General features: G+C 43.9%; 1 protein-coding gene and 1 long non-coding RNA gene across 3 annotated transcripts in view; one reads left to right on the forward strand and one right to left on the reverse strand.

Moving 5' to 3' along the window:
- kif14 (kinesin family member 14) overlaps positions 1-27,627 on the forward strand; it is a 167,089-nt gene that overhangs the window by 37,112 nt on the left and 102,350 nt on the right. For both annotated transcript variants that reach the window (XM_070887287.1, XM_070887288.1), the window contains exons 3-11: positions 1,569-1,823; positions 2,722-2,806; positions 11,420-11,518; positions 12,453-12,505; positions 19,265-19,295; positions 19,439-19,546; positions 23,995-24,111; positions 26,906-27,024; positions 27,382-27,554. In XM_070887287.1, the coding sequence (XP_070743388.1) occupies positions 1,569-1,823; positions 2,722-2,806; positions 11,420-11,518; positions 12,453-12,505; positions 19,265-19,295; positions 19,439-19,546; positions 23,995-24,111; positions 26,906-27,024; positions 27,382-27,554 (1,040 nt within the window). The remainder of the gene's footprint in view (positions 1-1,568; positions 1,824-2,721; positions 2,807-11,419; positions 11,519-12,452; positions 12,506-19,264; positions 19,296-19,438; positions 19,547-23,994; positions 24,112-26,905; positions 27,025-27,381; positions 27,555-27,627) is intronic.
- On the reverse strand, positions 3,901-10,646 carry LOC139268706 (uncharacterized). Its single transcript, XR_011594088.1, has 2 exons — positions 9,427-10,646; positions 3,901-5,283 (listed from the first exon to the last, which is right to left on the reverse strand). It is a non-coding gene; the product is annotated as an uncharacterized lncRNA (long non-coding RNA).

Genomic DNA, 27,627 nt, shown 5'->3' on the forward strand with positions numbered 1-27,627 from the left:
CCATCCTCTTTCTCTCTCCATCCCCCCCCTCCTCTTTCCCTCCCCCCCCCTCCTCTTTCTCTCCCCCCCCTCCTCTTTCTCTCTTCCCCCCCCCCTCCTCTTCTCTTCCCCCCCTCCCTCCTCTTTCTCCCCCCCTCCTCTTTCTCCCCCCCCTCCTCTTTCTCCCCCCCTCCTCTTTCTCCCCCCCTCCTCTTTCTCCCCCCCCTCCTCTTTCTCCCCCTCCCTCCTCTTTCTCCCCCCCCTCCTCTTTCTCCCCCCTCCCTTTCTCCCCCCCCTCCTCTTTCTCCCCCCCTCCTCTTTCTCCCCCCCCTCCCTCCTTTTCCTCCCCCCCCCCTCCTCTTTCTCCCCCCCCCTCCTCTTTCTCCCCCCTCCTCTTTCTCCCCCCCCCTCCTCTTTCTCCCCCCCTCCTCTTTCTCCCCCCCTCCTCTTTCCCCCTCCTCTTTCTCCCCCCCCTCCTCTTTCCTCCCCCCCCCCTCCTCTTTCTCCCCCCCCCTCCTCTTTCTCCCCCCCCTCCTCTTTCTCCCCCCCCCCTCCTCTTTCTCCCCCCCCTCCTCTTTCTCCCCCCCCTCCTCTTTCTCTTCCCCCCCCTCCTCTTTCTCTCCCCCCCCTCCTCTTTCTCTCCCCCCCTCCTCTTTCTCTCCCCCCCCTCCTCTTTCTCTCCCCCCCCTCCTCTTTCTCTCCCCCCCCTCCTCTTTCTCTCCCCCCCCTCCTCTTTCTCTCCCCCCCCTCCTCTTTCTCTCCCCCCCCTCCTCTTTCTCTCCCCCCCCTCCTCTTTCTCTCCCCCCCCTCCTCTTTCTCTCCCCCCCCTCCTCTTTCTCTCTTCCCCCCCCCCCCCCCTTTCTCTCTCTTTCCCCCCCCCCCCCTCTCTTTCTCTCTCTCCCCCCCGCCCCCCCCTCTCTTTCTCTCCTCTTCTCAGCAACACAGACACTGACAGACAGAGAGATAGAGACACAGACACACTGGGAGGGGGGAGGGGGGGGAGCACACAGACACAGACACACTGGAGGACTCCCGGTGCTGCAGTCGGTAAGTAGAAAATGTTTTATTTATTTTTAATTTTTTTTGATTGATTTATTGATGTATTTGTTATTGATGGCTCTTTATTTGTAAAACTGAAGTGTTTAATGTTTGTAAACTTCGCTTTAAACCCTAGCACCCCCCCCCCCCCCACTTTCCCTACGCCTGATTTTCTAAAGTGTAGACAAGGTTTTTCGAACGTACAAAAATCTTCACTTGCTCCATTCTAAGTTAGTTTGGAGTAAGTTTTCACTGCCGAAACTTTGAAAACAGGCGTAAGTGGCCGGACACGCCTATTTTGAAAAAGATTCTGTTCCAAAGTGAAACTGTTCTAACTGACTAGAACTGGAGCAAACTAAATGCCGAGAATTCAAATTTCTAAGACACTCCATTCTAAACCAGTTGCTCCAAAAAATCAGGAGCAACTCAGGCCGAAACTTGGCCCCTAAAAGGCAACATACATTTGTTCCTGTATTCTTAACATTATTTATTGGCAATATGGTAATTTTCTCTCTACTTGTGTTGAACATGTTTCTCTTATTTTTATTCAGGGAAAAAAATGAAAATGCACAGGAAATAATTTTCATGAAAGGACAGGACACAATTGTGCAACATCCAGAAACCAAACACACGTACTCCTTTGTTTTTGACTTTTCCTTCTGGTCATTTGATGAGTTAAATCCTGAATTTTCCAGCCAGGAAACTGTATATAAGAAAATAGGAGTCCCTCTGCTGGAAAAAGCCTTTGAGGGATACAACACATGTCTGTTTGCATATGGGCAGACTGGCTCTGGAAAGTCATATACGTAAGTTAGGGTAGAAATTTATAATGGAAGGTTGTTTTAATGATGCACTAAAGTGTTGCATAAAATATCTGGGTTATTTTATGTCTGAGTATCATTCCACAATATGAATTTTTGCTAACGTCGTCACTGGTAAGGTCAGGTTTGTGAGTTAACAAAAGAAGTGATCCAAAATCCAACTCTAGTTTCTGAGAATTCAACTGAAATGTATTTGTTTAGATGGACATCTCAATCCTATTGTGACCCATGAGTCATTCCAGATTCATTGGTCAAATTTGTTTTAAATTTGTCCTTTGCTATGCCACTGATGTTTGTTTACAATATCAAATGCACATTCATGCATGTTCTCCTCTCTACATCAGGTTCTACAGACAACTTTCTTAATTTGAAGTTGCTTAATTCAAATTGCCTAATCATTAGAATCTTTTGAGCAGCAAATTCCCACATTGCAAGTTATTTAATAGTTATTGAAGCATTTATTGTTCAATGACTTGCAAATGATTCAATAACTTGCATTTTTAGTGCAAAAATTACTTGAGATTATTACGAGTAATGACTGAGCAGGTGTGCACATATTACAAGAGTCCAGAGAAGCTCGCAAATAGCTTGCTTTGTGTAACTAACAAACTGAACTGCTGGGGTAAAAATCAAGTGAGCAGTAATTGCTGCGGAACTATACTGAATCATTGCTTTTAAATCTAAAGTTGAATTGATTCAAAGTTTCACCTGAAATGCATCAATGGGAAATGCGACATCTGCAATTGCAATATTTTCTCACCACTAAGATCTTGACTTGTACAACTGTAATTATTAAATGTCTTTTTTAATTACTTATTCACTGTAGTTTATTTCACAAATTTAGTTCATGATGCTTAAATATATTTTTTATGTTACTTAAAAGGATGATGGGCTTCAGTGACGAAGGGATCATACCAAGGTTCTGTGAACAGTTGTTTGCCAGGGCAGCAAAGCCTGGAATGCAGCAGGTTTGTATTTTGTCCAAGACAAATTTTACACTTCTTGTGGTCCAGTCTCATTGATTTTTTTTTAAGATGTTCTGCTTTAAAAAAATGCAGGATAGATTTGCAATGCAATTTTATTTTTCTTTCAAAATCTATCTGTCGAGCTGAGATTGAAGGCCTGATTTTTACCCAGATCAAGAATCTGTTGGGCAGGGGCTGGGGCAAGTGTGAGGCCCCAGCGATTATTAGCTCCCAGGCCTTAATCTGCATACTACCAGTCAGTTCCCGCCCGAAACCTGTGGGAAATGGCAGCGGAAGATCGGGCAGCAGATGGTTGCCGGAGAGGACATAAAGAACAATCCTGGCACTCTGATGTCTCAAAGGATGGGAATTTCAGGATAAACTTGTGATCGGGAAAATGGGGGGAGGCAGAATCCTAAAGTTTCCTTGTGAGACATCACCTCTCTGGGTCCATCAAGTAAAGTTTATGATTAGAAGTTTCTCTTTGACCCTGGTTCCTCTTCCTGCTGTCTTCAGCTGGTGAGAAAGTCACAACTGTTTCCCCTGCTCAGCCCAGTGATTAAAATAGAAGTTTAGCCCCAATTATATCAAGAGCCCAATCTGCATATTTAAAGACAGACCCCACTGGTTTCAGGTGGGTATCCTTCCCACCTGCTCAGAAAAGTGAGTTAAAATTCTAGACTCTGGGAAAGGAATGGGGTTGACAGCAGTGTTCCCTGTAAGGTGCTCAGCTGCACACTGCTCTGAGGAACCCATGCAGCTAGCTTGCTGACATTGCAATGTAACAACCGGGCATGCGCGGTATTTTAAAGGGGCTGTGCAGAGCCAAAAAAATTACAGGGAACATAGGTTGACAGTGGGTAAGTCTCCCAGCCTGTTTTAACTCCTTGCGCACCCAGTGGAAAAGGTTAAAATTCCCCTTAAGTGATTTGCAGACAATGAAGTTAAAATTTTATAGGTAGAAATATTTTGATCCGTTTACTCAGCTACTTAGTGCACCAGAACAAAGTTAAACGTGCATGAGATATTTTGTAGTGTTAATTCCTGGATTCTTTTACTTCAATCTGATTCAGTAAAATTACTGAGTCGAATACCTCTTGTGCTTTGAACAAAGCAGTCTTTATTACCGGCCAGTAAGACCTATCAGACAGAAGATATACTCTCTGGATAGAGCGTACACACTCCCTACGGATAGGTGAAGTTACATCGTAAAGCGTTAACAGTTATACAGTTTTGAAATCAGATAACAAAATACAAATAGATTGACAGTCTAACTCAGTCACTCATTAGTCAATCTATATGAGATGTTCTTCTTGAAAGCTTAAGTATTGCCTCCAAATGTTTCAATCTAATGGTGTGACTATTTATTTACTGAGACCTTGCAATTCTGCAGATGTATTTCATGTTACAATTATATATTATTGGCAGGATTAGTGACTTGAAACCTTGAGACAGACTGTTAGCTAAGCTGATGTTGCGCTATTTGCAATCTGACATTCTCCCAGCTATTCTTCCATGGCTTATACATTTTCATATATCCCGTTTACTTTACTGTCCTTAATTCCATATATTCCGTTCAGATATCCACATCCCCCCTTTTATCATTCTATGATAACATTTAGGATCATTCTATGAGTATTGCATTGTTGAGTAGTTCTCTAGTTTGTTGGATCATAACCTGGGAACCCTTGACCACAAGAGGGTCTGCTAACCTTGTCATTGCTTTACAGCAGAGGTTAAGGCAACCAACAATCAAACAGCAGGTAATTATTATGATGAGAACAATTGCGCCATGTATTAGATAGGATCTCCAAGATCCACCCAGAAACCAATCAAACCTGCTAAGTTCTTTTGCTGGTGTGGATAACTTTTTCACCTCCCTCCTTATGTGATCGGCAAGGTGGGTTATGTTTTCTGAACTATCAGGAATGTAAGTGCAACATTCAGATCCTATCAGGGCACACGTTCCCCCTTTCTCAGCTAACAGGTAATCGAGGGCCATTCGGTTTTGTAATGCTACGGTCCTTATCGCTACCATTTCAGCTGTGATGCCCTCCAGAGCCTCAGCAGTGCGGTTAGCTACCTGTTCCAATATCGTTTCTTTGAATCCATCTAACAGTCTCAGTTAGGGTCAGGGGAACGGTGCGCAAAGGAATTCCCCCTTTGGAATGTATAGGGATATGTGAACACACCCAGCATCTAGTGAAGTGCCCTTTTTCCGCATAAACGTAAGACATATACAAAAAGGTGTTTACATGGAGCTCTCGCCTTTGTCTTCCTTCCCGTGCACCAAAACTGTCATATATCAACACTATTATGCAGACAGTAGCATACAGACACAATCTCATCTTATAAATAGTCCAATTATTTAGCTGATAAAAAGAGTTCTGTTTTCACGTTTCCCTTCAGGTCTCCGTCAGTGTATTTGGTCAAACTGATCCTCCTTCAACTGCCTTGTTCAGCTATAGGGAGGAGGAGATCTGGAACAGAAACAGGAATTAGACTAACCAGCAAAATTTGTTTAAATGGTGATGAGCTTGCAGTGGTGCAGGTGAACCCAGACACTTTTCCCCTCAACCTTGGCTGCAGTGGGGGTAGTGAGTGACACCTAAAAAGGCCCCTCCTATTGTGGCTCTAATCCCTTCCGAATCCATACTTCCCTGGTGCCACGAGGGACTATTCGGGTAAGCATCTTGAACCTGGTTGTGAACTAGTCGCAGAGCCTGAGTCAGAGAAAGAACATAGGTGGTCATCAGTCTAGCTGAGATCTCATATCTAGGAACAATTTCCCTCATTAACACCTTAACAACAGTCTGAGTCTTATTGTCCAGGTTAGGGTAGGCTTCAATCCATCTGCTAAACACATCTACTATTACTAACACATATCTGTAACACTGAACTTTTTGCAACTCAATGTAGTCCAACTAAAATGTCTCAAAGGGACCTTCGGGTAGGGGCGTTTTACCCCAATCACAGGGGACTCCCTTCCCTGGATTATGTTGCTGGCCAACCAGGCAACGACTACTGATGTTCTGGGTGAGCGCCTGGAGTTTAGGGTGCCACCAAGTAGCCAAAAGTGTATCACTTGTTGCCCTTGCTCCACAATGAGTAGCAAAATGCAGACATTCTATAACCCATGAGGCCAACTCGTCAGACATGCAAGTCTGTTCCGCGGGAGTGGTCCAGAGTTTAGAAACATTGTCATAAGTACATGCATAATATTTCCACAACAGTTTATCTTTTTCAGGAGCGTCCCCCTGTGCTTTTATAACATCTTGGATGGTTGGCATTGGTTTTTCCGAGGCTAACTTATCCTTTGCAGGATTTTTAATCTGACTCATAATTTTGGGCACTACCATCTGTTGGTCACGAGAGGCCTGTTTGGCCTCTTGGTACAATGGCAATGCGTTTGGGGAACATGAGGGCTTGCAACAAATCAGATACTAACTGTTTATGAGATATCTCATTCCCCTGTGAGGTTAGGAATCCCCTATTTTTCCATAATTGTCCGAAATCATGCGCCACCCCAAAGGCATACCTAGAGTCGGTATAGATATTGACTTTGAGATCTTTGGCCAAGATACAGGCTTGGGTGAGGGCGAATTGTTGAGCTTGTTGAGCAGAATAGGCGGTTTCAAAGCAGCAGATTCCAAGACCTGATTCTCCTGGTTTAGATTCGTGTATCTTCTGGATTAATAGAAGTACTTCCGTGAACAAACATAAACAATCATGACTGGGTTCTTCCTCATCTTGGGGTGGCTCAGTAAGAAAACAGGCCGGATTAATTGCAGTATAGTGCCAAAAAGTCATTTTAGGATTGCCTGTGATTTCAGTGGGTTCTGTCGGATTGCCCTGCACTGAGATCTCAATCGGATCAATGGGAGTATAACCCACTTGGGAGGGGTTCTCTGCCCACACATAGTCAGGTATGCCGGAGCCAGTATGATGCTGTAGAGTCGTTAAGACCTTCTCGGGGTCCCCATGAAATTTGCACATCCCGGCTGGTAGGGTCAGCCTCATCTATGGCCTTGCGTACCATAACTCCCAAATCTTTAGCATGGTGAGGGGCTAATACTTCACAAGCAATATGCAGTGCCATTGTTAGGGGCTGTTTCCACAGATTCTTATCCACTTCCACAAAATCTGCCTCTCTTTCCAGTCCAGTCACTCTAGCCCTTAATAGAATTCCCTTCACTTCCCCTTCGTGATCCTGATAAAAGTTCTGCAGGACCTGATTCTTTCCACTGGGATCGTATGCTAGGGTCACGTGACAGGGTGCCTGCGGCAGGTCCAGAGACCACCACTGAGGGGTTCTAGTGGTATAATACTGCCGCTTAAGGGTTTCCTGTTTTACAATAATCCCGTTATCTCCACACTCCAAATGCAACTGGAATTTGCAAAGGAGGTCTCTAGCCATCAAGTTACAGTCCAGATTGGTTGTGATAACAACTCGATGTTCCACCGATTCTTCCTGGTAACCCATTTTAACCGGTTCTGACACTGGGAATGTCGAGATTTGTCCCAGGAATCCTGAAAGTTCCTGTGTTTCAGTAGAAGCAGGGAATTTAAGCTTTGATTGTACAGAAGACATGAAGGCTCCCGTATCTATCAAAAAGGGTTGCCACTCATTCAGAATGGGTTCGTCGTCCGGGGAGGATCCCTGCACAATCAAGCTGCGTAGTCAATCGGGGGACAATTGACCAAAGGGGTTGTTCTGGGAGAAGTTAGTGTAAGATCCTCCTCTCCCCCCTTGCCCCCCTGTTCTTCCTCCTCTTCCTTTTCCATGCTGACGGTAGGGGCAATTTTTATTCCAATGTCCTTCCTGCCCACAATTAAAACAGTCAATTCCTCTTACCCAGTCCCGGCCTCTTCCCATACCATGCCGGGGACAATAGGGAGGTTTATTAGCAGGGCTCGGGCCGTTTGGTTGTTTAGTATAACCGTATCCTTGCTTATCCATCCAATCCTGTATGCAACACTGCGGTTCTATTGATCCTTCCTCCCGAGATGGCTCTTCCTTTCTAGTCACGTATTCAGTCTTGACCCGGGTTGGGGGCGCACCTCCCCCCTCCCCTTTCTTTTTCTGCCAATAATATCTAACTGCCCTTTCCATCTGTCCGGATAGCGTGAGCAATCAAATAGTTGTTTGAAGATCACAGACATCTATAGAGAGGTGGTCTGCAGCTTGTTGTGCATCAGAGTTTGGCATTGGTCTGACAGGGAATTGGTGTCGGGACTTTGGGATCTTGGAAATCATTTCTAGGCCGGAGGATGTTTCAGAGCTGTCTGACTGCTTGACAGTTCTGTGTCTCGATCGGCGGGGGTGTTTGCTATGTCTTTCACAACTTGGACTGGTAGGTTGACTAGAAGATTTACGGGACTGTTTGTGATGTTGAGATATAGTTCTGCCCTTTCGAGTGTGAGATCTGGTCCTTTCGGCTGTATTGGTTGTAAACTGGGGATCCGAATCGCTATCAGAGGATGAGGAGTCAGTTTGGGTTTGTTGCTTTGGTGATATGTGGTTGTTCCTAACTCTTTTTTACTGGAGTGTTAGGTGGAGGGTGTTGGGAAGATGACTGGAGCAAGAGGCCAGGGGGTGCGGGAGGCGCCGTTGGGCGCTGAGTCAGTGGCCACTCATCAATTTCATCATCAGCCTCGGTTAACACAAAGCCAGCCATTTTAACTTGTAGTTGATCAATACCTTTCTCAGAGGTCCCAGAGGATCTCTTAGCAAGTTTCTCGTGCGCACATTCATTCTTTTTTTTTAAAGACGTCTACAGTTTTAACATGTGTTCCCTCTGTCAATGCAAGTCCTAATTTAATAGCATTGTTTGCCAACTCGATAGAAGTGATGCATCTTTTAATTTCTGACAATAATGTCGCCAGGTTGCAATTAAATTTTTTTATCCCCTTTTCCTCGTCCCCTTCTCCAAATTAATCCCTGTGCTTTTTTTTTTACCTCTACGCTTCTAGTGTCACTTAGAGGCCACTGGTCATCCCCTAATAATTTGTTCAGGGCTCCTGATAATTTTCTAAAGTCTTCAGCTCTTTCAGGGAATTCCTCACATAACTTTTGTAGCGGACTATCCGCATCCGTGGTTTTATCTAACTGATTTCCCATTTTCACACTGCCCCTCGTATTACTGTGTCGCTACGCGTTCGTGTCGTCGTGCAATTTAAACAAACTTACAAATAGACACAGACTTTACAGAACTAACACGGACTTTAACTAACTCCAAATCTAACACTTACCCGCATCACCGCACGGTCCGCGTCGCCGCACGATCTTAATACTAAACTACCACGTCGCCTCGCAGTTCACGTCGCCCCGCAATCCGCGTTGCCTCGCAGTTCACGTCGCCGCGCAATCCGCGTCGACCCGTGGCTCGCGTCGCCGCGCGAGTTAAGATACTTTAACTTTACTTCAAACACTTACCCGCATCGCCGCACGGTCCGCATAGCCGCGCGATCTACAAAATAGACAAAGACTTCTAACACTTACCCGCATCACCGCACGGTCCGCATAGCCGCACGATCTACAAAATTGCCCGCATCACCGCACGGTCCGCATAGCCGCGCGATCTTAATACTAAACTTAAAACTCTAAACACTTTAAGACTTACAGACTTACTGCCATTAGCACTGACTTTCGCGATTCGCGTTGCTGCGCCTCTGCGTCACTATGCGTCGGCGTCACCGCGCGTTTACGTCACCGCGCGTCTACGTCACTGCGCGTTGACGTCACTGCGCGTTCGCTTCACTGCGCGTTTACGTCGCTGCGCGTTCGCTTCGGCCCTTCTCTCGGCCGCGCGTTCGCGTCGGCCCTACCTTCCGAGTTGCTGCGGGGTTTTTTTTTAAATTCAATCAGGGCCTAGACGGGCCAAGTGATATACAAGGTCGACGTCGTACCTGAGTTGAACACCTATCCTCTATTTAAATCCCCATTTTATTCCCTGTGAGCCTAATTTTCTAATTTTGATTTCTTATGAGCCTCAATTAATTTATTTATTTATTTATTTATTTTTTTAGTCTCCAAATTTCCCTATCCTTTCGCGTTACTGCGCAGTTTAAATTCAATCAGTCAATGAAAGCCCTAATTTAATGGAGTTTTTCTGCCAACTGGACAGGAGTGATTTTATATTTTTCATAATTTAAAATCTCAGAACATCTTTTTCTTTCGGCACCTATTTAGTACGTTACTTTTTTTTTATAACTAGAGAGAAGTCAGGCACGTAGGCTGTGGACTGCTTTTCGTTATCTCAATTGTTCCAGCCTCAAGGTCGTGTTATTTAATATAATGTTTTCTTTCAACAAGTTTTTCTTTTTTTTTAAACCACCGGGACCATGTAATTTTTTCTCTTTTTAACAAATCTATCCTTTGGGCATTTCCTGGCTCCGCAACTTATCATCCGAATATACGTAATTCAATAAGGTTCACACTCTTAAACTTCCCACATACAGGACAACACTACGAAGGGTTAAAACAAACTTTCATTCTGTTTGAGATAAAACAAACCACAACTCCCCGGCTTTTTTTTACAGTAAAAGTCACAGAAGCATTTCTCATTTAAACAGACATTCATAAGAGTCTCTTTTCTTTCCTATTAATTTTTTTTGGATCCATGATTGATCATCTATCCCTATCTAGCTCTAACTATCTTTCCAAGTCGCCGCTTGGTTTGCATCATCGCACAATTTCCCTATCTCTATCCCTATTCTAAGTTTGAAAGGTATTCACCAGATTGTCCTGGATCTCGTTCAGACACTACCTGAGAACCAGCGAGTGGCTAAACTTTCCTCAGACTTTTGAAACCGGGGGAAACTGGAGCAGTATTGAAATCATACTCACTCCAGTGGCCATTTTCCCCTCGTCTCGTCCAAGGCTAGTCTGGCTCTTAATTCGCAAGTTTTCGGCAGTCGTCCGTTGAGATCCCACTTCTGACACCAAATGTTAATTCCTGGATTCTTTTACTTCAATCTGATTCAGTAAAATTACTGAGTCGAATACCTCTTGTGCTTTGAACAAAGCAGTCTTTATTACCGGCCAGTAAGACCTATCAGACAGAAGATATACTCTCTGGATAGAGCGTACACACTCCCTACGGATAGGTGAAGTTACATCGTAAAGCGTTAACAGTTATACAGTTTTGAAATCAGATAACAAAATACAAATAGATTGACAGTCTAACTCAGTCACTCATTAGTCAATCTATATGAGATGTTCTTCTTGAAAGCTTAAGTATTGCCTCCAAATGTTTCAATCTAATGGTGTGACTATTTATTTACTGAGACCTTGCAATTCTGCAGATGTATTTCATGTTACAATTATATATTATTGGCAGGATTAGTGACTTGAAACCTTGAGACAGACTGTTAGCTAAGCTGATGTTGCGCTATTTGCAATCTGACATTCTCCCAGCTATTCTTCCATGGCTTATACATTTTCATATATCCCGTTTACTTTACTGTCCTTAATTCCATATATTCCGTTCAGATATCCACAGTAGTACTGTAACACATTTGGAAATAAATGTGTCCTTTATGTAAAGACTTTCCATTTCATGGGTAATAAATAATACTATCTTGATAACAGTATATTTCTTTTGATTTTCAAAGGTTACTTTCCATATTGAAATGAGCTATTTTGAAGTCTACAATGAGAAAATTCATGATTTGTTGGTTGGTGGAAATGGAAAAATGCAAGTAAAACAGTCTGTAAGTCTGAAGGAAATTGCTTATATAACCAACGTTTATTTTGTGTTTTCGAATTTAATTTCTTTTGCGTGTTAAAAATGTAATTCTGTTAAAACACCCAGAGGTGGGAATGCTATCACTAATCCAAAGGCTCACTCTTTCCCAGTACTACTTCGCATGATTTGCATTATTCCTTGGTGGAGTAGGAAGGCAAGCGATCTACTTGAAGGCTTCTGCTGGTGCCAATCTCAATCTTTCTCCAAGGAGAATGAGGGGGGTTCCCCAAGGGATTTACCTGCTGACTATTCATTTCCTTGCTTTCTGTCAATGTGAGGATGCTCCTAATTTTTGTTCATTAACTCTGGCAGGTCAGAGGTTGGAAACTTTTAGTGTGCGAATCCTGGGCATGAGTTTTTTTTTTTACTACTGTGGGATAGTGAATCTAGTTTATGTGCTGTAAATTTTGAGAGCCTATTTCTTAATGACAATCCTATTCCTAAACTGGCTATTGGCATTTTTTCATTAATCAGAGATAGAAAATAGTTTTAGTCTCAGATTATGCTCATTCCACTTAAGAAGCCAGTGAGCCAACATGAGATGTTTCTAATTTGAATTTTCCCTCCACATCAAGCCATGGAAACTGAAGGTGGTTGTTGTGTCTTCTCCAACAACCTGCCTGACACGAGATAACTCAGTGCAGACTAAGGATTAAGCTTGGAAACCTCCTGGCTTGTGTGACTCCGTATTGCACCAGGCAGTGTCTGCTGAGCTACAAGAAAATCCTCCTCCTATTAAAATGTCAATAAATGTAGAATCTAATAGCTGTTTTCCTCCCAAAACCTGACTGCATTTGAACAGCCAGGCTGGTATTGATAGCTTTTTGTGTTATACATATTGTGTTCTGCTGCAATATTTATTTTGATGTTTCGTTAAAACATTATATTCTTTGTTACAGCTCCGAGTGAGGGAACATCCAGTCTTTGGCCCTTATGTGGCTGACCTCTCTTCGTAAGTTATGAGTTTATACTAAATGCATTCCATTAAAAGGTATTTTGTGCAGGTAAAGGTAGTTTTAGGAAAGGGTAGTTTTCATTTTTTTTTCAACCTCCAAAGATAAGTAAGAATTTCTGCCATGCTAAGGGTGGAGTGAGAAATCATTTGGGGACATACAATAGTTTTATGCCATGTAATGGCATCTTGCTCAAATGACTTTCTCCCAGCCTCTCCATTCTACCATATTTAAGTCTTTTTTTGGGGCTATGCTTTTAGCTGTTTCTCCTATTGCCAGTAGAAGATCCCTATTGTTGCACACATTTGAAAAGTTAATGTTTCTTTGTTCATAAGTCATTTAATTTTTTTCATTCAGTTCAATATCTTTGTAAATGTGAATGCTTTCTTCATTTTTAGATCAACTTTCCTCATTTCCAGGTAGTTTCCTGATTTTCTTCAAAAAATAGGAAGAAGAAAGATGAGCAAGGGGCTTGGATTTTGCATCTCTCTACTTGATGTAGTTCATATTTGGCAACGGATGGAGTGGGATATTGAACTTGTGTCCTCTTGTACTGCAGCATTGAGCCAGGTAGATAAGGTGGTTAAGAAGGCATAGAAATATAGAAAATAGGTGCAGGAATAGGCCATTCGGCCCTTTGAGCCTGCACCGCCATTCAATAAGATCATGGCTGATCATTCCCTCAGTACCCCTTTCCTGCTTTCTCTCCATGCCCCTTGATCCCTTTAGCCGTAAGGGCCATAATCTAACTCTCTCTTGAATATATCCAATGAACTGGCATCAACAACTCTCTGCGGCAGGGAATTCCACAGGTTAACAACTCTCTGAGTGAAGAAGTTTCTCCTCATCTCAGTCCTAAATGGCCTACCCCTTATCCTAAGACTATGTTCCCTGGTTCTGGACTTCCCCAACATCGGGAACATTCTTCCCCCGTCTAACCTGTCAAGTCCCATCAGAATCTTGTACGTTTCTATGAGATCCCCTCTCATCCTTCTAAACTCCAGTGAATAAAGGCCCAGTTGATCCAGTCTCTCCTCATATGGCCGCCCAGCCATCCCTGGAATTAGTCTGGTGAACCTTCGCTGCACTCCCTCAATAGCAAGAATGTCCTTCCTCCGATTAGGAGACTAAAACTGAACACAATATTCCAAGTGAGGCCTCACCAAGGCCCTGTACAACTGCAATAAGACCTCCCTGCTCCTATACTAGCTATGAAGGCCTAGCTATGAAGGCCAACATAACATTTGCCTTCTTCACCACCTGCTGTACCTGCATGCCCACTTTCAGTGACTGATGAACCATGATATCCAGGTCTTGTTGCACCTCCCCTTTTCCTAATCTGCCGCCATCCAAATAATATTCTGCCTTCGTGTTTTTGCCCCAAAAATGGATAAACTCTCATTTATCCACATTATACTGCATCTGCCATGCATTTACCCACTCACCTAACCTGTCCAAGTCTCCCTGCAGCCTCTTGGCATTCTCCTCACAGCTCACACCACCACCTAGTTTAGTGTCATCCGCAAACTTGGAGATATTACACTCAATTTCTTCATCTAAATCGTTAATATATATTGTAAAAGAGCTGAGGTCCCAGCACCGAGCCCTGCGGCACTCCACTAGTCACTCTTCCACTAGTCCGAATGCTTGCCATTCTGAAAAGGACCCGTTTATCCCGACTCTCTGCTTCCTGTCTGCCAACCAGTTCTCTATCCACATCAGTACATTACCTCCAATACCATGCGCTTTGATTTTGCACACCAATCTCTTGTGCGGGACCTTGTCAAAAGCCTTTTGAAAGTCCAAATGCACCACATCCATTGGTTCTCCCTTGTCCACTCTGCTAGTTACATCCTCAAAAAATTCCAGAAGATTCGTCAAGCATGATTTCCCTTTCATAAATCCATGCTGACTTGGTCCAATCCTGTCACTGCTTTCCAAATGTGCTGCTATTTCATCCTTAATGATTGATTCCAACATTTTCCCCACTACTGATGTCAGGCTTACCGGTCTATAATTACCCGTTTTCTCTCCCTCCTTTTTTAAAAAGTGATGGTACATTAGCTACCCTCCAATCCATAGGAACTGATCCAGAGTCAATCGACTGTTGGAAAATGATCACCAATGCATCCACTATTTCTATGGCCACTTCCTTAACTACTCTGGGATGCAGACTATCAGGCCCCAGGGATTTATCGGCCTTCAATCCCATCAATTTCCCCCAACGCAATTTCCCGCCTGATAAGGATATCCTTCAGTTCTTCCTTCTCACTAGACCCTCGGTCCCCTAGTACATTCGGAAGATTATTTGTGTCTTCCTTCGTGAAGACAGAACCCGAAATATTTGTTCGACTGGTCTGCCATTTCTTTGTTCCCCATTATAAATTCACCTGAATCCGACTGCAAGGGACCTACGTTTGTCTTCACTAATCTTTTTATCTTCACATATCTATAGAAGCTTTTGCAGTCAGTTTTTATGTTCCCTGCAAGCTTTCTTTCGTACTCTATTTTCCCCCTCTTAATTAAACCCTTCGTCTTCCTCTGCTGAAATCTAAATTTCTCCCAGTCCTCAGGTTTGTTGCTTTTTCTAGCCAAATTATATGCCCCTTCCTTGGCTTTAACACTATCCTTAATTTCCCTTGTTAGCCATGGTTGAGCCACCTTACCCGTTTTATTTTTAGTCCAGACAGGGATGTACAATTGCTGAAGTTCATCCATGTGATCTTTAAATGTTTGCCATTGCTTATCCACCGTCAACCTTTTAAGTATCCTTTGCCAGTCTATTCTAGCCAATTCACGCCTCATACTGTCAAAGTTACCTTTCCTTAAGTTCAGGACCCTAGTTTCCGAATTAACTGTGTCACTCTCCGTCTTAATAAAGAATTCTACCATATTATGGTCACTCTTCCCCAAGGGGCCTCGCACAACAAGATTGCTAATTAGTCCCTTCTCATTACACATCACCCAGTCGAGGATGGCCAGCTCTCTAGTTGGTTCCTCGACATATTGGTCTAGAAAACCATCCCTAATACACTCCAGGAAATCCTCCTCCATTGCATTGCTACCAGTTTGGTTAGCCCAATCAATATGTAGATTAAAGTCGCCCATGATAACTGCAGTACCATTATTGCACACATCCCTTATTTCTTGTTTGATGCTGTCCCCAACCTCACTACTACTGTTTGGTGGTCTGTACACAACTCCCACGAGCATTTCCTGCCCTTTGGAATTCCGCAGCTCCACCCATACCGATTCCACATCATCCAAGCTAATGTCCCTCCTTACTATTGCATTAATTTCCTCTTTAACCAACAACGACACCCTGCCTCCTTTTCCTTTCTGTCTATCCTTCCTAAATGCTGAATACCCTTGGATGTTGAGTTCCCAGCCTTGGTCACCCTGGAGCCATGTCTCTGTGGTGCCAATTACATCATACCCGTTAACTACTATCTGCACAGTTAATTTGTCCACCTTATTCCGAATACTCCTCGCATTGAGGCACGGAGCCTTCAGGCTTGTCTTTTTAACACACTTTGCACTTTTAGAATTTTGATGTAATGTGGCCCTTTTTGTTTTTTGCCTTGGGTTTCTTTGCCCTCCACTTTTACTATTATTCTTTCTATCATTTGCTTCTGACTCCATTTTATTTCCCTCTTGTCTCCCTGCATAGGTTCCCAACCCCCTGCCATATTAGTTTAACTCCTCCCCAACAGCACTAGTAAACACTCCCCCTAGGACATTGGTTCCGGTCCTGCCCAGGTGCAGACCATCCGGTTTGTACTAGTCCTACCTCCCCCAGAACCGGTTCCAATGTCCCAGGAATTTGAATTCCTCCCTTCTGCACCACTGCTGAAGCCACGTTTTCATCTGAGCTATCCTGCGATTCCTAATCTGACTAGCATGTGGCACTGGTAGCAATCCTGAGATTACTACTTCTGAGGTCCTACTTTTTAATTTAACTCCTCGCTCCCTAAATTCATCTCGTAGGACCTCATCCCGATTTTTACCTGTATCATTGGTACCTATATGCACCACGACAACTGGCTGTCCACCCTCCCTTTTCAGAATGTCCTACAGCTGCTCCGAGACATCTTTGACCCTTGCACCAGGGAGGCAACATACTATCCTGGAGTCTCGGTTGCGGCCGCAGAAACGCCTGTCTATTCCCCTTGCAATTGAATCCCCTATCACTGGCTCTCCCACTCTTTTTCCTGCCCTCCTGTGCAGCAGAGCCAGCCACGGTGCCATGAACTTGGCTGCTGCTCCCCCCTGATGAGTCATCACCCTCAACAGTACCCAAAGCGGTGTATCTGTTTTGCAGGGGGATGACCGCAGGGGATCCCTGCACTATCTTCCTTGCACTACTCTTCCTGTTGGTCTTCCATTCCCTATTTAGCTGCGTATCTTTACCTGTGGTAAGACCAACTTGCTAAACGTGCTATTCACATCATTCTCAGCATCGTCGATGCTCCAGAGTGAATCCACTTGCCGCTCCAGTTCCGCAACGCGGTCCGTCAGGAGCTGGAGGCGGATACACTTCCCGCACACGTAGTCGTCCCGCACACCGGAAGTGTCCCTGAGTTCCCACATAGTACAGGAGGAGCATAACACGTTTACGAGCTCTCCTGCCATGACTTAACCCTTAGATACACTTAAATTGGCAACAACAATGATAAATGTTACTTATGATAGAGAAAAGAAAAAAGAAAAGCTACTTGCCAATCACTTACCCCTTGGCTGTGACATCACCTTTCGATTTCTTTCGACTTCTTTTTTGCCTTCTACCCCTGCTGCAGCTGCACAAGCACGCCTCAGCAACGAACTCCCGACTCTGCCGCTCCGCCTCCGACGACACTGCTCCCCAGACTCCCTGCTGTGCCTTTTGTAGGCCTCAGCAACGAAGCATACTGAATGCTTGCATTTATTAGCTGAGGCATAGAATATAAGAGCAGGTGGGTTATGCTTGAACTGTATTTCAAAAAATTTTTAAAAACTGGTTAGGCCACAGTTGGAGTACTGCGGGCAGTTCTGGTCACCGCATTGCAGGAAGGACGTGATTGCACTGGAGAGGTTACAGAGGAGATTTACGAGGATGTTGCCGGGAGTGGAGAATCTTAGCTATGAGGACAGATTGGATAGAGTGGTACAGAGAAGACTGAGGGGAGACCTCATTGAGGAGTATAAAATTATGAGGGGCCTCGATATAGTAGATAGAAAGGGCATATTTCGCCTCACAGAGGGGTCAACAACCAGGGGGCATAAATTTAAAGTAATTGGTAGAAGGTTTAGAGGGGATTTGAGAGGAAAATTCTTAAGGCAGAGGGTTGTGGGGGTCTGTAACTCACTGCCTGAAAGGGTGGTAGAGGCAGAAATCCTCACCACATTTAAAAAGTACTTTGATGTGCACCTGAAGTGCTGTATTTACTGAGGTGTACGAATGCATGGGCCTTGTGCTAAACATCCGTAAGACAAAGGTCCTCCACCAGCCTGTCCTCGCCGCACAGCACTGCCCCTCAATCATCAAGATCCTCGGCACGACCCTGGACAACATGGACCATTTGCCATACCTCGAGAGTCTCTTAACAACAAGAGTAGACATTGACGATGAGATTCAACACCGCCTCCAGTGCGGCCTTCGGCTCCCTGAGGAAAAGAGTGTTTGAAGACCGGGCCCTCAAAACTGCCACCAAGCTCATGGTCTACAGGGCTGAAGTAATACCTGCCCTCCTGTATGGCTCAGAGAGATGGACCATGTGCAGTAGACACTTCAAGTCGCTGGAGAAATACCACCAGCAATGCTCCCACAAGATCCTACAAATCCCCTGGGAGGACAGACACACCAACATTAGCGTCCTCGACCAGGCCAACATCCCCAGCATTGAAGCACTGACGACACTTGATCAGCTCTGCAGGGCAGACCACATTGTTCGCATGCCAGACACGAGACTCCCAAAGCAAGCGCTCTACTGGGAACTCCTTCACTGCAAACGAGCCAAAGGTGGGCAGCGGAAACGTTACAAGGACACTCTCGAAGCCTCCCTGATAAAGTGCAACATCCCCACTGACACCTGGGAGACCTTGGCCAAAGACCGCCCTAAGTGGAGGAACTGCATCCAGGAGGGCACTGAGCACCTTGAGTCTCGTCGCCGAGAGCATGCAGAAATCAAGCGCAGGCAGCGGAAAAAGTGTGCGGCAAACCAGTCCCACCTACCCCTTCCCTCAACGACTATTTGTCAAGAGTCAAGAGACCATCTGTCCCACCTGTGACAGAGACTGTGGTTCTTGTATTGGACTGTTCAGCCACCTAAGAACTCACTCCAGGAGTGGAAGCAAGTATTCCTCGATTCTGAGGGACTGCGTATGCCTATTACGGACCTGGAGCTGGAAAGATTAAGCTGGATAGCCTCTTGTTGGCTGGCGCGGACATGATGGGCCGGAATGGCCTCCTTCCATGCTGTAAACTTCTATGATTGCACCAGTGCCGACTGCCAAGTGCCACCAAGCAGCTCGGGTATGATGGAAATTCCTATTTGCATATGGATTTTATTAATGTACAAAATTGAGCATTTACCCATATGTAAACATGAAAGTGTATTTATTGTTCATTGATCTGAACACTGTTAAGTGATGCTAAATTTTAAGTCGGTCTTTACATTGCCTAGAAGCGATTATAGAACCTGGACTAAAACTCCGACAGTACACATGTTCTACTTTTATCTCAATTGTATAAGTTTATCTATCTCTTTTTAATTTCCCAGGAATGTTGTCACATCTTATGTCGATATTAAGGTGAGCACTATATCTGCTATTTCAAGTCTAAAGAAAACGATCCTCATTTGTAGTATATAATGATTTATCTTTACACTGTTTTATTTTATAGCAAAATGTCGCCATTGTAGGTACTCACTTTTTTAAAATTATTTTCCTGTTAGGGCTGGCTAGAGCTAGGAAATAAACAAAGGGCTACTGCAGCCACAGGCATGAATGAAAAGAGTTCCAGGTCTCACTCAGTCTTCACACTCGTCATGACACAGACCAAGGTACAACATCACTAATTAACTTTGCAATTTATTTATTATGATTTTTAACAGCTACATTTACTAGTGGGAATTGAGTAAATTCTTTTAAATGTTCCTAATTGAGGTTTAGTATTTGAAGTCCACTTAATCTGTTTTTTGGGAGTTAAGTGACGTGCTTGCAGGGATTTATCCCGATTGCATCCTTTTCATTGAGCAGAATGTCTACTGCCTTAGTGGAGGAACCATTGAATTCTCTGAAAATAAGGAAGGCATGTAAGTAACGTAATTATAGAATCATAGGCCCCAAGTTTCCACATGATTTGCTCTTGATTTTTAGGAGCAACTGGTGTAGAATGGAGTATCTTAGAAATCGGAATTCTCCACATTTAGTTTGCTCCAGTTCGAGTCAGTTAGAACAGTTTCACTTTGGAACAGAATTTTTTTTTCAAAAGGGGGCGTGTCCGGCCACTTACGCCTAATTTCAAAGTTTCGTGAGTGAAAACTTACTCCAAACTAACTTAGAATGGAGTAAGTGAAGATTTTTGTACGCTGGAAAAAACCTTGTCTACACTTTAGAAAATCAGGCGTAGGGAATGGTGGGGGGTGTTTAAAGGGAAGTTTACAAACATTAAACACTTCAGTTTTACAAATAAAGAACTATCAATAATAAATGATAAATACATCAATAAATCAATCAGGGGTGGGGGGGAGCGGGAGTCGGGTCGGGGGCGGGTGTCGGGTCCGGTCCGGAAGCGGGACTCGAGTCGGGTCGGGAGGAAGCAGGAGTTGGGCGTGGGAGGAGCCTTATGCACGCAGCCCCAGTGAGGCCATTGGGCCAGGGCTAGGGGCTGCGTGCTTCGGCCTCTCCCACACAGTTTTGGGCACCTGGAGCTACTGAACATGCGCGCCCACTGTAGCGCGCATGTGCAGAGGTCCCGGCACTGTTTTCAGCACCGGGACCTGGCTCCGCCCCCTACAGCTCGTGCTGCGCTGCGCCGAGGGCCAGAGGACCTGCAGGGAGGTGGAGAATCTGGAGGGTTTTTTTAGGCGCACTTTGTGGCGCGAAAAATGGGCGTCCAGGTTGGGACTGCGCCGTTCTAGGCGCGGCTCGAAACTTGGGCCCATAATAGGGTAGGAACTTTACACGAGGTTTCCTTGCTGTGTCCTTTGTTATTAAGGATCCCTTTACTCATTCAGCAGCAAAAAACAGTATTTCTTATTGAAATATGTTTTGCACCATAAACCTGATGTCTGGTAGTTGACATTTTATCAACATTTTGGAGAAATGCTTTCAACACCAGTCTGAAGTGCTACCCATCTGTTCTTCAGCAGTGTAAGCAGCAACATGACACATGAATCTGAAGCCTTAACTGCAGTGCATCCTTTAATATAAAATTCTACTTTAGAATAGGTCTTTTTTTAAACTACCGGTATGTTTGTGGAAAAATTTATTTTTTTGTACAAAAATTAAATGACTGAGATGGGCAAATATTGCCTGAAACACAGGAAGTGATCTATGCTTTAGCTCTCATGGGAAACAGTCGTGAAAATGCTGGAAATACTCAGCAGGTCAGGCAGCATTTGCTGAAACGTTAACTCTGTTGGAAGAACATAAGAAATAGGAGCAGGAGTATGCCATTTGGCCCCTTGAGCCTGCTCTGCCATTTAATATCATGGCTGATCTGATCTTGGGCTCAGCTCCACTTCCCAGCCCATTCCCCATAACCCTTCACTCCCTTATCGTTCAAAAATCTGTCTGTGTCTCCACCTTAAATATATTCCACGAACCAGCCTCCACAGCTCTCTGCGGCAGAGAATTCCACAGATTTACAACTGAGGAAATTCCTTCTCATCTCAGTTCTAAATGGGCGACCCTTTATTCTTAAACTATGCCCCCTAGTTCTAGATTCCCCCACGAGAGGAAACTTCCTCTCTGCATCTACCTTGTCGAGCCCCCTCAGTATCTTGTATGTTACAAATAAGATCCCCTTTTCTTCTAAACTCCAATGAGTATAGACTCAACCTTTCTTCATTAGTCAACCCTTTCATCTCAGGAATCAACTTCGTGAACCTTCTCTGAACTACCTCCAATGCAACTAAAACAGCACCGTATTCCAGGTGTGGCTTCACCAATACCTTATATAGCTGTAGCAAGACTTCCCTGCTTTTCTACTCCATCCCCTTTGCAATAAAGGCCAAGATACCATTGGCCTTCCTGATCACTTGCTGCACCTGCATACTATCCTTTTGTGTTTCATGCACAAGTACCTCCAGGTCCCGCTGTACTGTGACACTTTGCAATCTTTCTCCATTTAAATAATAATTTGCTCTTTGATTTTTTTCTGCCAAAGTGCATGACCTCACACTTTCCAACATTATCCTCCATCTGCCAAATTTTTGCTCACTCACTTAGCCTGTCTATGTCCTTTTGCAGATTTTGTGTGTCCTCCTCCCACATTGCTTTTCCTCCCATCTTTGTATCGTCAGCAAACTTGGCTATGTTACACTCAAACCCTTCTTCCAAGTCGTTAATATAGATTGTAAATAGTTGGGGTCCCAACACTGATTCCTGTGGCACACCACTAGTTACTGGTTGCCAACCAGAGAATGAACCCTCTTTCTTTTTATATGCATGTAGAAGCTCTTCCTATCTGTTTTTATATTTCTTGCTAATTCACTCTCATAATCCATCTTCTCTCCATTATTTTTTTCGTCGACCATTGCTAGTTTTAAAAAAAAATTCCCAATCCTCTGGCCTCTCTCTAATCTTGGCAACTTTGTCTGCCATTGATTTTAATTTGATACCTTAGTTAGCCACGATGGTTCTCCCTTCTCAAAATCTTTCCTTTTCACTGGAATATATTTTTGTTGCGAGTTATGAAATACCTTCTTAAATGTCTGCCACTGCTCCTCAACCATCTTACATTTTAATCTATTTTCACAGTCCATTTTAGCCAACTCTGCCTTCATACCTTTGTAATCGTCTTATTTAAGATCAGGACACTGGTTTGGGACCCAACTTTCTCACCCTCCAACTGAATTTGAAATTCAACAATGCTATGATCACTCTTTCCTAGAGGATCCTTTACTATGAGATCATTTATTAATCCTGTCTCATTACACAGTACTAGATCTAACAGAGCCTGCTCCCTGATTGGTTCCACAACATACTGTTCAAGGACCTGCTTAGTATTTCCAGAATTTGCTGTTTTTATTTCAGATTTCTAGCACCTGCAACTTTTGTAGCCATGAAAACCAAATATTTTCTTCTTCCCCTTACTTGTTTACATTATGGCTTCTACCAGTTAAGACCACATTCTAGAGCACCTACATGTTTCTGAAGTGTCCTGGGTTTGGTTGTTGAGAATCTCCATTGTGTATTTTTTGATAAATTAGCATTGATAAAATGGAAGAAAATATATTTGGTCAATGGCTCAACCTGTTCTTCTTCAGCTCTGTTACACTTGGTAAGCCTTGTCTGATGACAGCTTGTGACTGTTGCCACTCAAGTGCATTTCTGTACGGCGCTGCTGCCTATTCCAATAATGTAGATTGATTAGCATTCCTTAACATGAAAAAACAAAGTTCATAGCTGGCATTCTGCAAATGAAGAGCAAGTACATCCTGGGCAGCTCCATCAAAATGAGTAATGAAAGATAGCAGCTGGTAAATGTGTTTGACCAGTGAGTATAAATAATTCCACCGTGGTTGTTAATAGTATAAGTATTCTGCTCAAACTATTAATAGACTTGTAATATATGCACCTGTCAGTATGCTCACAGGTTTGTAGAGCTGTTGCCCATCAGCCAGTGAGTGGTGGAGGGGGTCGTTCAGCCTGACTGCCTGCCCCTCTCCCGTGGTTACATCCGAGCAGGGTGTCCCTAGAGATGGAGCACGTGGTGTCCACCAGTACGCTTGCGGCCTTCCATAAGAGATGGGCGCCGGAGGAACTGGAGTGCATCATCACCCCCGGCAACCAAATTTTAATTTGATTACTATTGTTTAAAGTTTAATTTGTCTATGTTTGTCGGTTTTAGTGCCCCTCCCCCCCCTTTTAGCCAGGGGGCACTTGTATAATTTGTGTTTTGATGCCCTTGGGGGGGGGGGGGGGGAACAAGGGGGCACCTGAAAAGTTTTTGGAGTGTGCCCCCCCACCTTTAATCAGGGGGCACTTGATTATTGTCTTCAACTCAAAATAGTTGTAGAGCTGTTAGATTGTGAGTGGCTTAGCCAATCATGTGATGTTCACAAGACTGAATAAAACCCCAGTCAGTTGGGTCTCAGTCATCCACAATGAGGTATGCAATTGGGAGCATAGTAGATGAATTGGTAATGTGTAGTTTGATTGACAAACCTTTGTTAATAAACCAACTAGTTCTTAATAGCAATGTGTTGTTTTGAATTCTCAAGCAAGAATCTATGAAACAAATACATTACAGGACTGTTCAAGTGTTTTGTTCTTCCTGCAGACTGAATTTGTAGAAGATGAGGAACATGAACACTGTATAACAAGCAGAATAAATCTAGTGGATCTTGCAGGAAGTGAACGTTGCTTTAAAGCTCGGACCAGTGGCGATAGACTAAAGGTATGGGTTTTACGAAGACTTTGTCTGTAAATGTAGTAAAGGATTCTCTATTTTTGTTTGAATAGCTTCCTAACGGCACCATAAACAAAACATTCTATTCTGTAATTACTGTTCTTTCTGTTGGGAAGCTGCTTGTTCTTTTTTATATAAGGTCAGCAAATTATATTAATATGTGGCCTAGAATTCTTTTTGAATACAGTTACATGGAAATTACATTGCAGATCCTGGTCACTTAGCCCAACCAGTTGGTGTTTATCACATCAGCAGTAGCCCTGATGCCATTCTGTTCCCATATCTATTGTTTCATCTTTATTTGAACTCCCTACCCAACTTATTCTTAAATTTCAACATGTTCTCTGCTTCAATCACTGACTCTGGTAGTATATTCCACAGCCTCGCAACCCTCTGTGTATAAAAGAACATTGCTCTCTGTGCCAAATCTCTTGTATTAAATCTTGTGTAAGTTCGTCCTTCACAGTGTAATTTTTGGATACTATGCGCAAACATTGCTAGCAAAGATCACAGGACTCATCCAATACAACACAATGTCTAAATGCAACTTCATTACTAATCTGAAATCTGGGGGTATGGAAACAGTGAAGCAAAATGTATATTTTGTTTGCCTATTGTCGGCTCTGCACAATTGGTGGTTTCTTGGGCCCAAGTTTCCACATGATTCGCGCCTGATTTTTAGGAGCAACTGGTGGAGAACGGACTATTTTAGAAATCGCAATTCTCCACTTTTTTTTCTGCAGTTCTAGTCAGGTAGAACAGTTCTAGTTTGGAACAGAATTTTTTCTTCAAAAGGGGGCGTGTCCGGCCACTGGCGCTTGATTTGAAAGTTTCCACAGTGAAAATGTACTCCAAACTAAAGTAGAATGGAGCCAGTGAAGATTTTTGTAGAACTGAAAAAACCTGTTCTACACATTAAAAAATCATGCGCAGGTTACAAATTAGGCGTCCAGAACGAGGTGGGGGGGAAGGGAACTCATTAAATTCGACAATAAATCCTTATTTATACTTCTACAAATATTATACAAATAAATCCAACCTGAATAAACATTTATAAGCCAAGAAAAGATTAAATAAACCATCTTCCTACCTGTGTGAAAGTGCTTCAGCCAGGGAGAATTCTGCAGCCGTTCGTGCCGCTGAGTGGGGGAGAGGGGGAGAGAGACGGGGAACAGGAGCGCGGGTCAGGTCAGTCGGGGGGGGGGGGGTGGGGGGAGGGGGGAGCGGGTCTCGGGTCAGTGGGGGGGGGAGGGTCGCGGGGGGGGGCGGGTGTCTGGTCGGGGTGCGGGGGGAGAGGAGAAGCGGGTGTCGGGTCGGGGGGGGGTGTGGAGGAGAGCGGGTGTCTGGTCTCGGGGTGGGTGGGGAGCGGGTCTTGGGTCGGGGCGTGAGGGGGGGGCGAGCGGGTGTCGGATCGGGTCTGGTCGGCGAGGGGGGAGCGAGTGTCGGGTCTGGTCAGGCGGGGAGCAGGAGCTGGCCGTGGGAGGAGCCCCAGTGAGGCCATTGGGCCAGGGCTAGGAGCTGCGTGCTTCGGGCCCCTCCCACAGTTCGGCGCCTGGAGCTACTGCACTTGCGTGCCGACTGTAGCGCGCATATGCAGAGGTCCCGGCACTGTTTTCAGCGCCGGGACCTGGCTCCGCCCCCCCACAGCTCGTGCTGGCTGCGCCGAGGGCCAGAGGGCCTGTAAGTAGGTGCAGAATACCGAGGATTTTTTTAGGTGCCCGTTTTTTTTCTTGTGGAAACTTGGGCCCTTTCTCTCTACCTGGATGGTTTTTGATTTATATTTTCCCAAAATTGTGCACCATCCCCCAATCAAGAATTGCCTCCAGGTCCCCCTCCAAGTCACGCACCATCCTTACATCATCGTTCCTTTATCGTCACTGGGTCGAAATCCTGGAACACACTACCTAACACCATTGTGGAAGCACCTTTCCCACATAGACTACAGCGGTTCAATAAGGCAGCTCACCATCACCTTGACAGCAACTAGGGATTGGCAATAAATGGCAACTTTGCCAGCGATATCCATGTCCTGAGAGTGAATTTAAAAAAAAATTAAGTGCCTTATTTCCAGGCCTTTGCTAGCGGCAATCTTGAGCTGGCTATCCGAAGTTGAGAGAGCAGTATCGGTTGATTCTGTGCATTGCTTCTGCGAAGTCCCTCCATCAGATGTCCTGAGTAAGGTCAAAGGTTTACGGTGTGGGCAATTAACGGGGAGATAAAGCATCCTGTCCATACGAGTCTTTTGATGACGTTTATTGTATTGAATTACAGTTTTCAAATGCATACTGTGACTATCTTTCTAGTAAATGCTGAATATTTCTCGAGCAGTAATTACATGCAATTATTAATCATTTGTATGAATAATCTCACACATAGATGACAGGATACATTGTTTTCTCAAACAAAATAAAAACACCACATTAAAATATTTTTTAGTAGAATAAATGTTAACTTGTGTTTTTTAAGAAAGTAATCTAATCTCATGAGGCTCAGATGACTTGTAAACCATTTGGTCTTCCCTGTCATGGTTCTCACTGAACCCTTTGATTACAGTGCCGCTGTTTACTCACTTCAAGTATCATTATTTTTTATTTAATTTTATTACATTGATCTGATCCATTTGCTGGAATAATTAAAATATACCCTATTTCTCCCAAACGGTCTTCACCCCAGTTTGAACATTTTGAAGTACAGTTTTATGGTACTTTATATATGACTCTTGCACCATGCGAGGGCTCCCATTTAAATTTTTAAAAATGAAATGTTATCATCTTTCTTACAGGAGGGTGTAAGCATAAATAAATCTCTCTTCACCTTGGGAAAGGTTATTTCTGCGCTTTCAGAATATTTTCAGGCTAAGAAGAAAGTCTTCATCCCTTACAGGGAATCCGTGCTAACGTGGTGAGTTCTAAATTATGGTTGTGTTGAAAGTGAGTATTGACAGTTGTAGTTCCATTTGCTTGTTTTGGTCTCGCATACATGATTTAAACTCCAAGGAAAGCTGACTTAAGTAAACTGCACCATGCTATACTTGAAGTGGGGAAGAAGAAAATTATTAAAGAAAATTCAGCATAATCTAGCAGGACTTAGTAATTGCAGGTTGTGCAAGGCAATGCTTCATAATACATTGCAGTATCCTGTTGTTACACTGCCTGACTAATGGATGCTAGTATTTCTCATGTATGTTCTCATTCGCTACTGTTTAATGGCATTTCAGAACACTGATTCTTTTCTTTTGTCATTTAAAATATGCTGTAGGTTATTGAAGGACAGCCTTGGTGGCAATTCAAAAACGGGGATGATAGCTACCATCAGCCCATCTGCTTCAAATGTGGAAGAGACGCTTAGTACGCTTAGATATGCCAAACAGGCTCGCCAGATTATCAACATCGCAAAAGTGAATGAGGACTCCAGTGCAAAATTAATTCGAGGTTGGCTGACATTTTCTGTACAAGTTAACTTGCATCTGCTTTGCTTTGACATGAATTAATGTTTTAATCTTGA

Source organism: Pristiophorus japonicus, chromosome 8 (genome assembly GCF_044704955.1).
Source record: "Pristiophorus japonicus isolate sPriJap1 chromosome 8, sPriJap1.hap1, whole genome shotgun sequence".
In the NCBI taxonomy this organism is placed as follows: Eukaryota; Metazoa; Chordata; class Chondrichthyes; family Pristiophoridae; genus Pristiophorus; species Pristiophorus japonicus.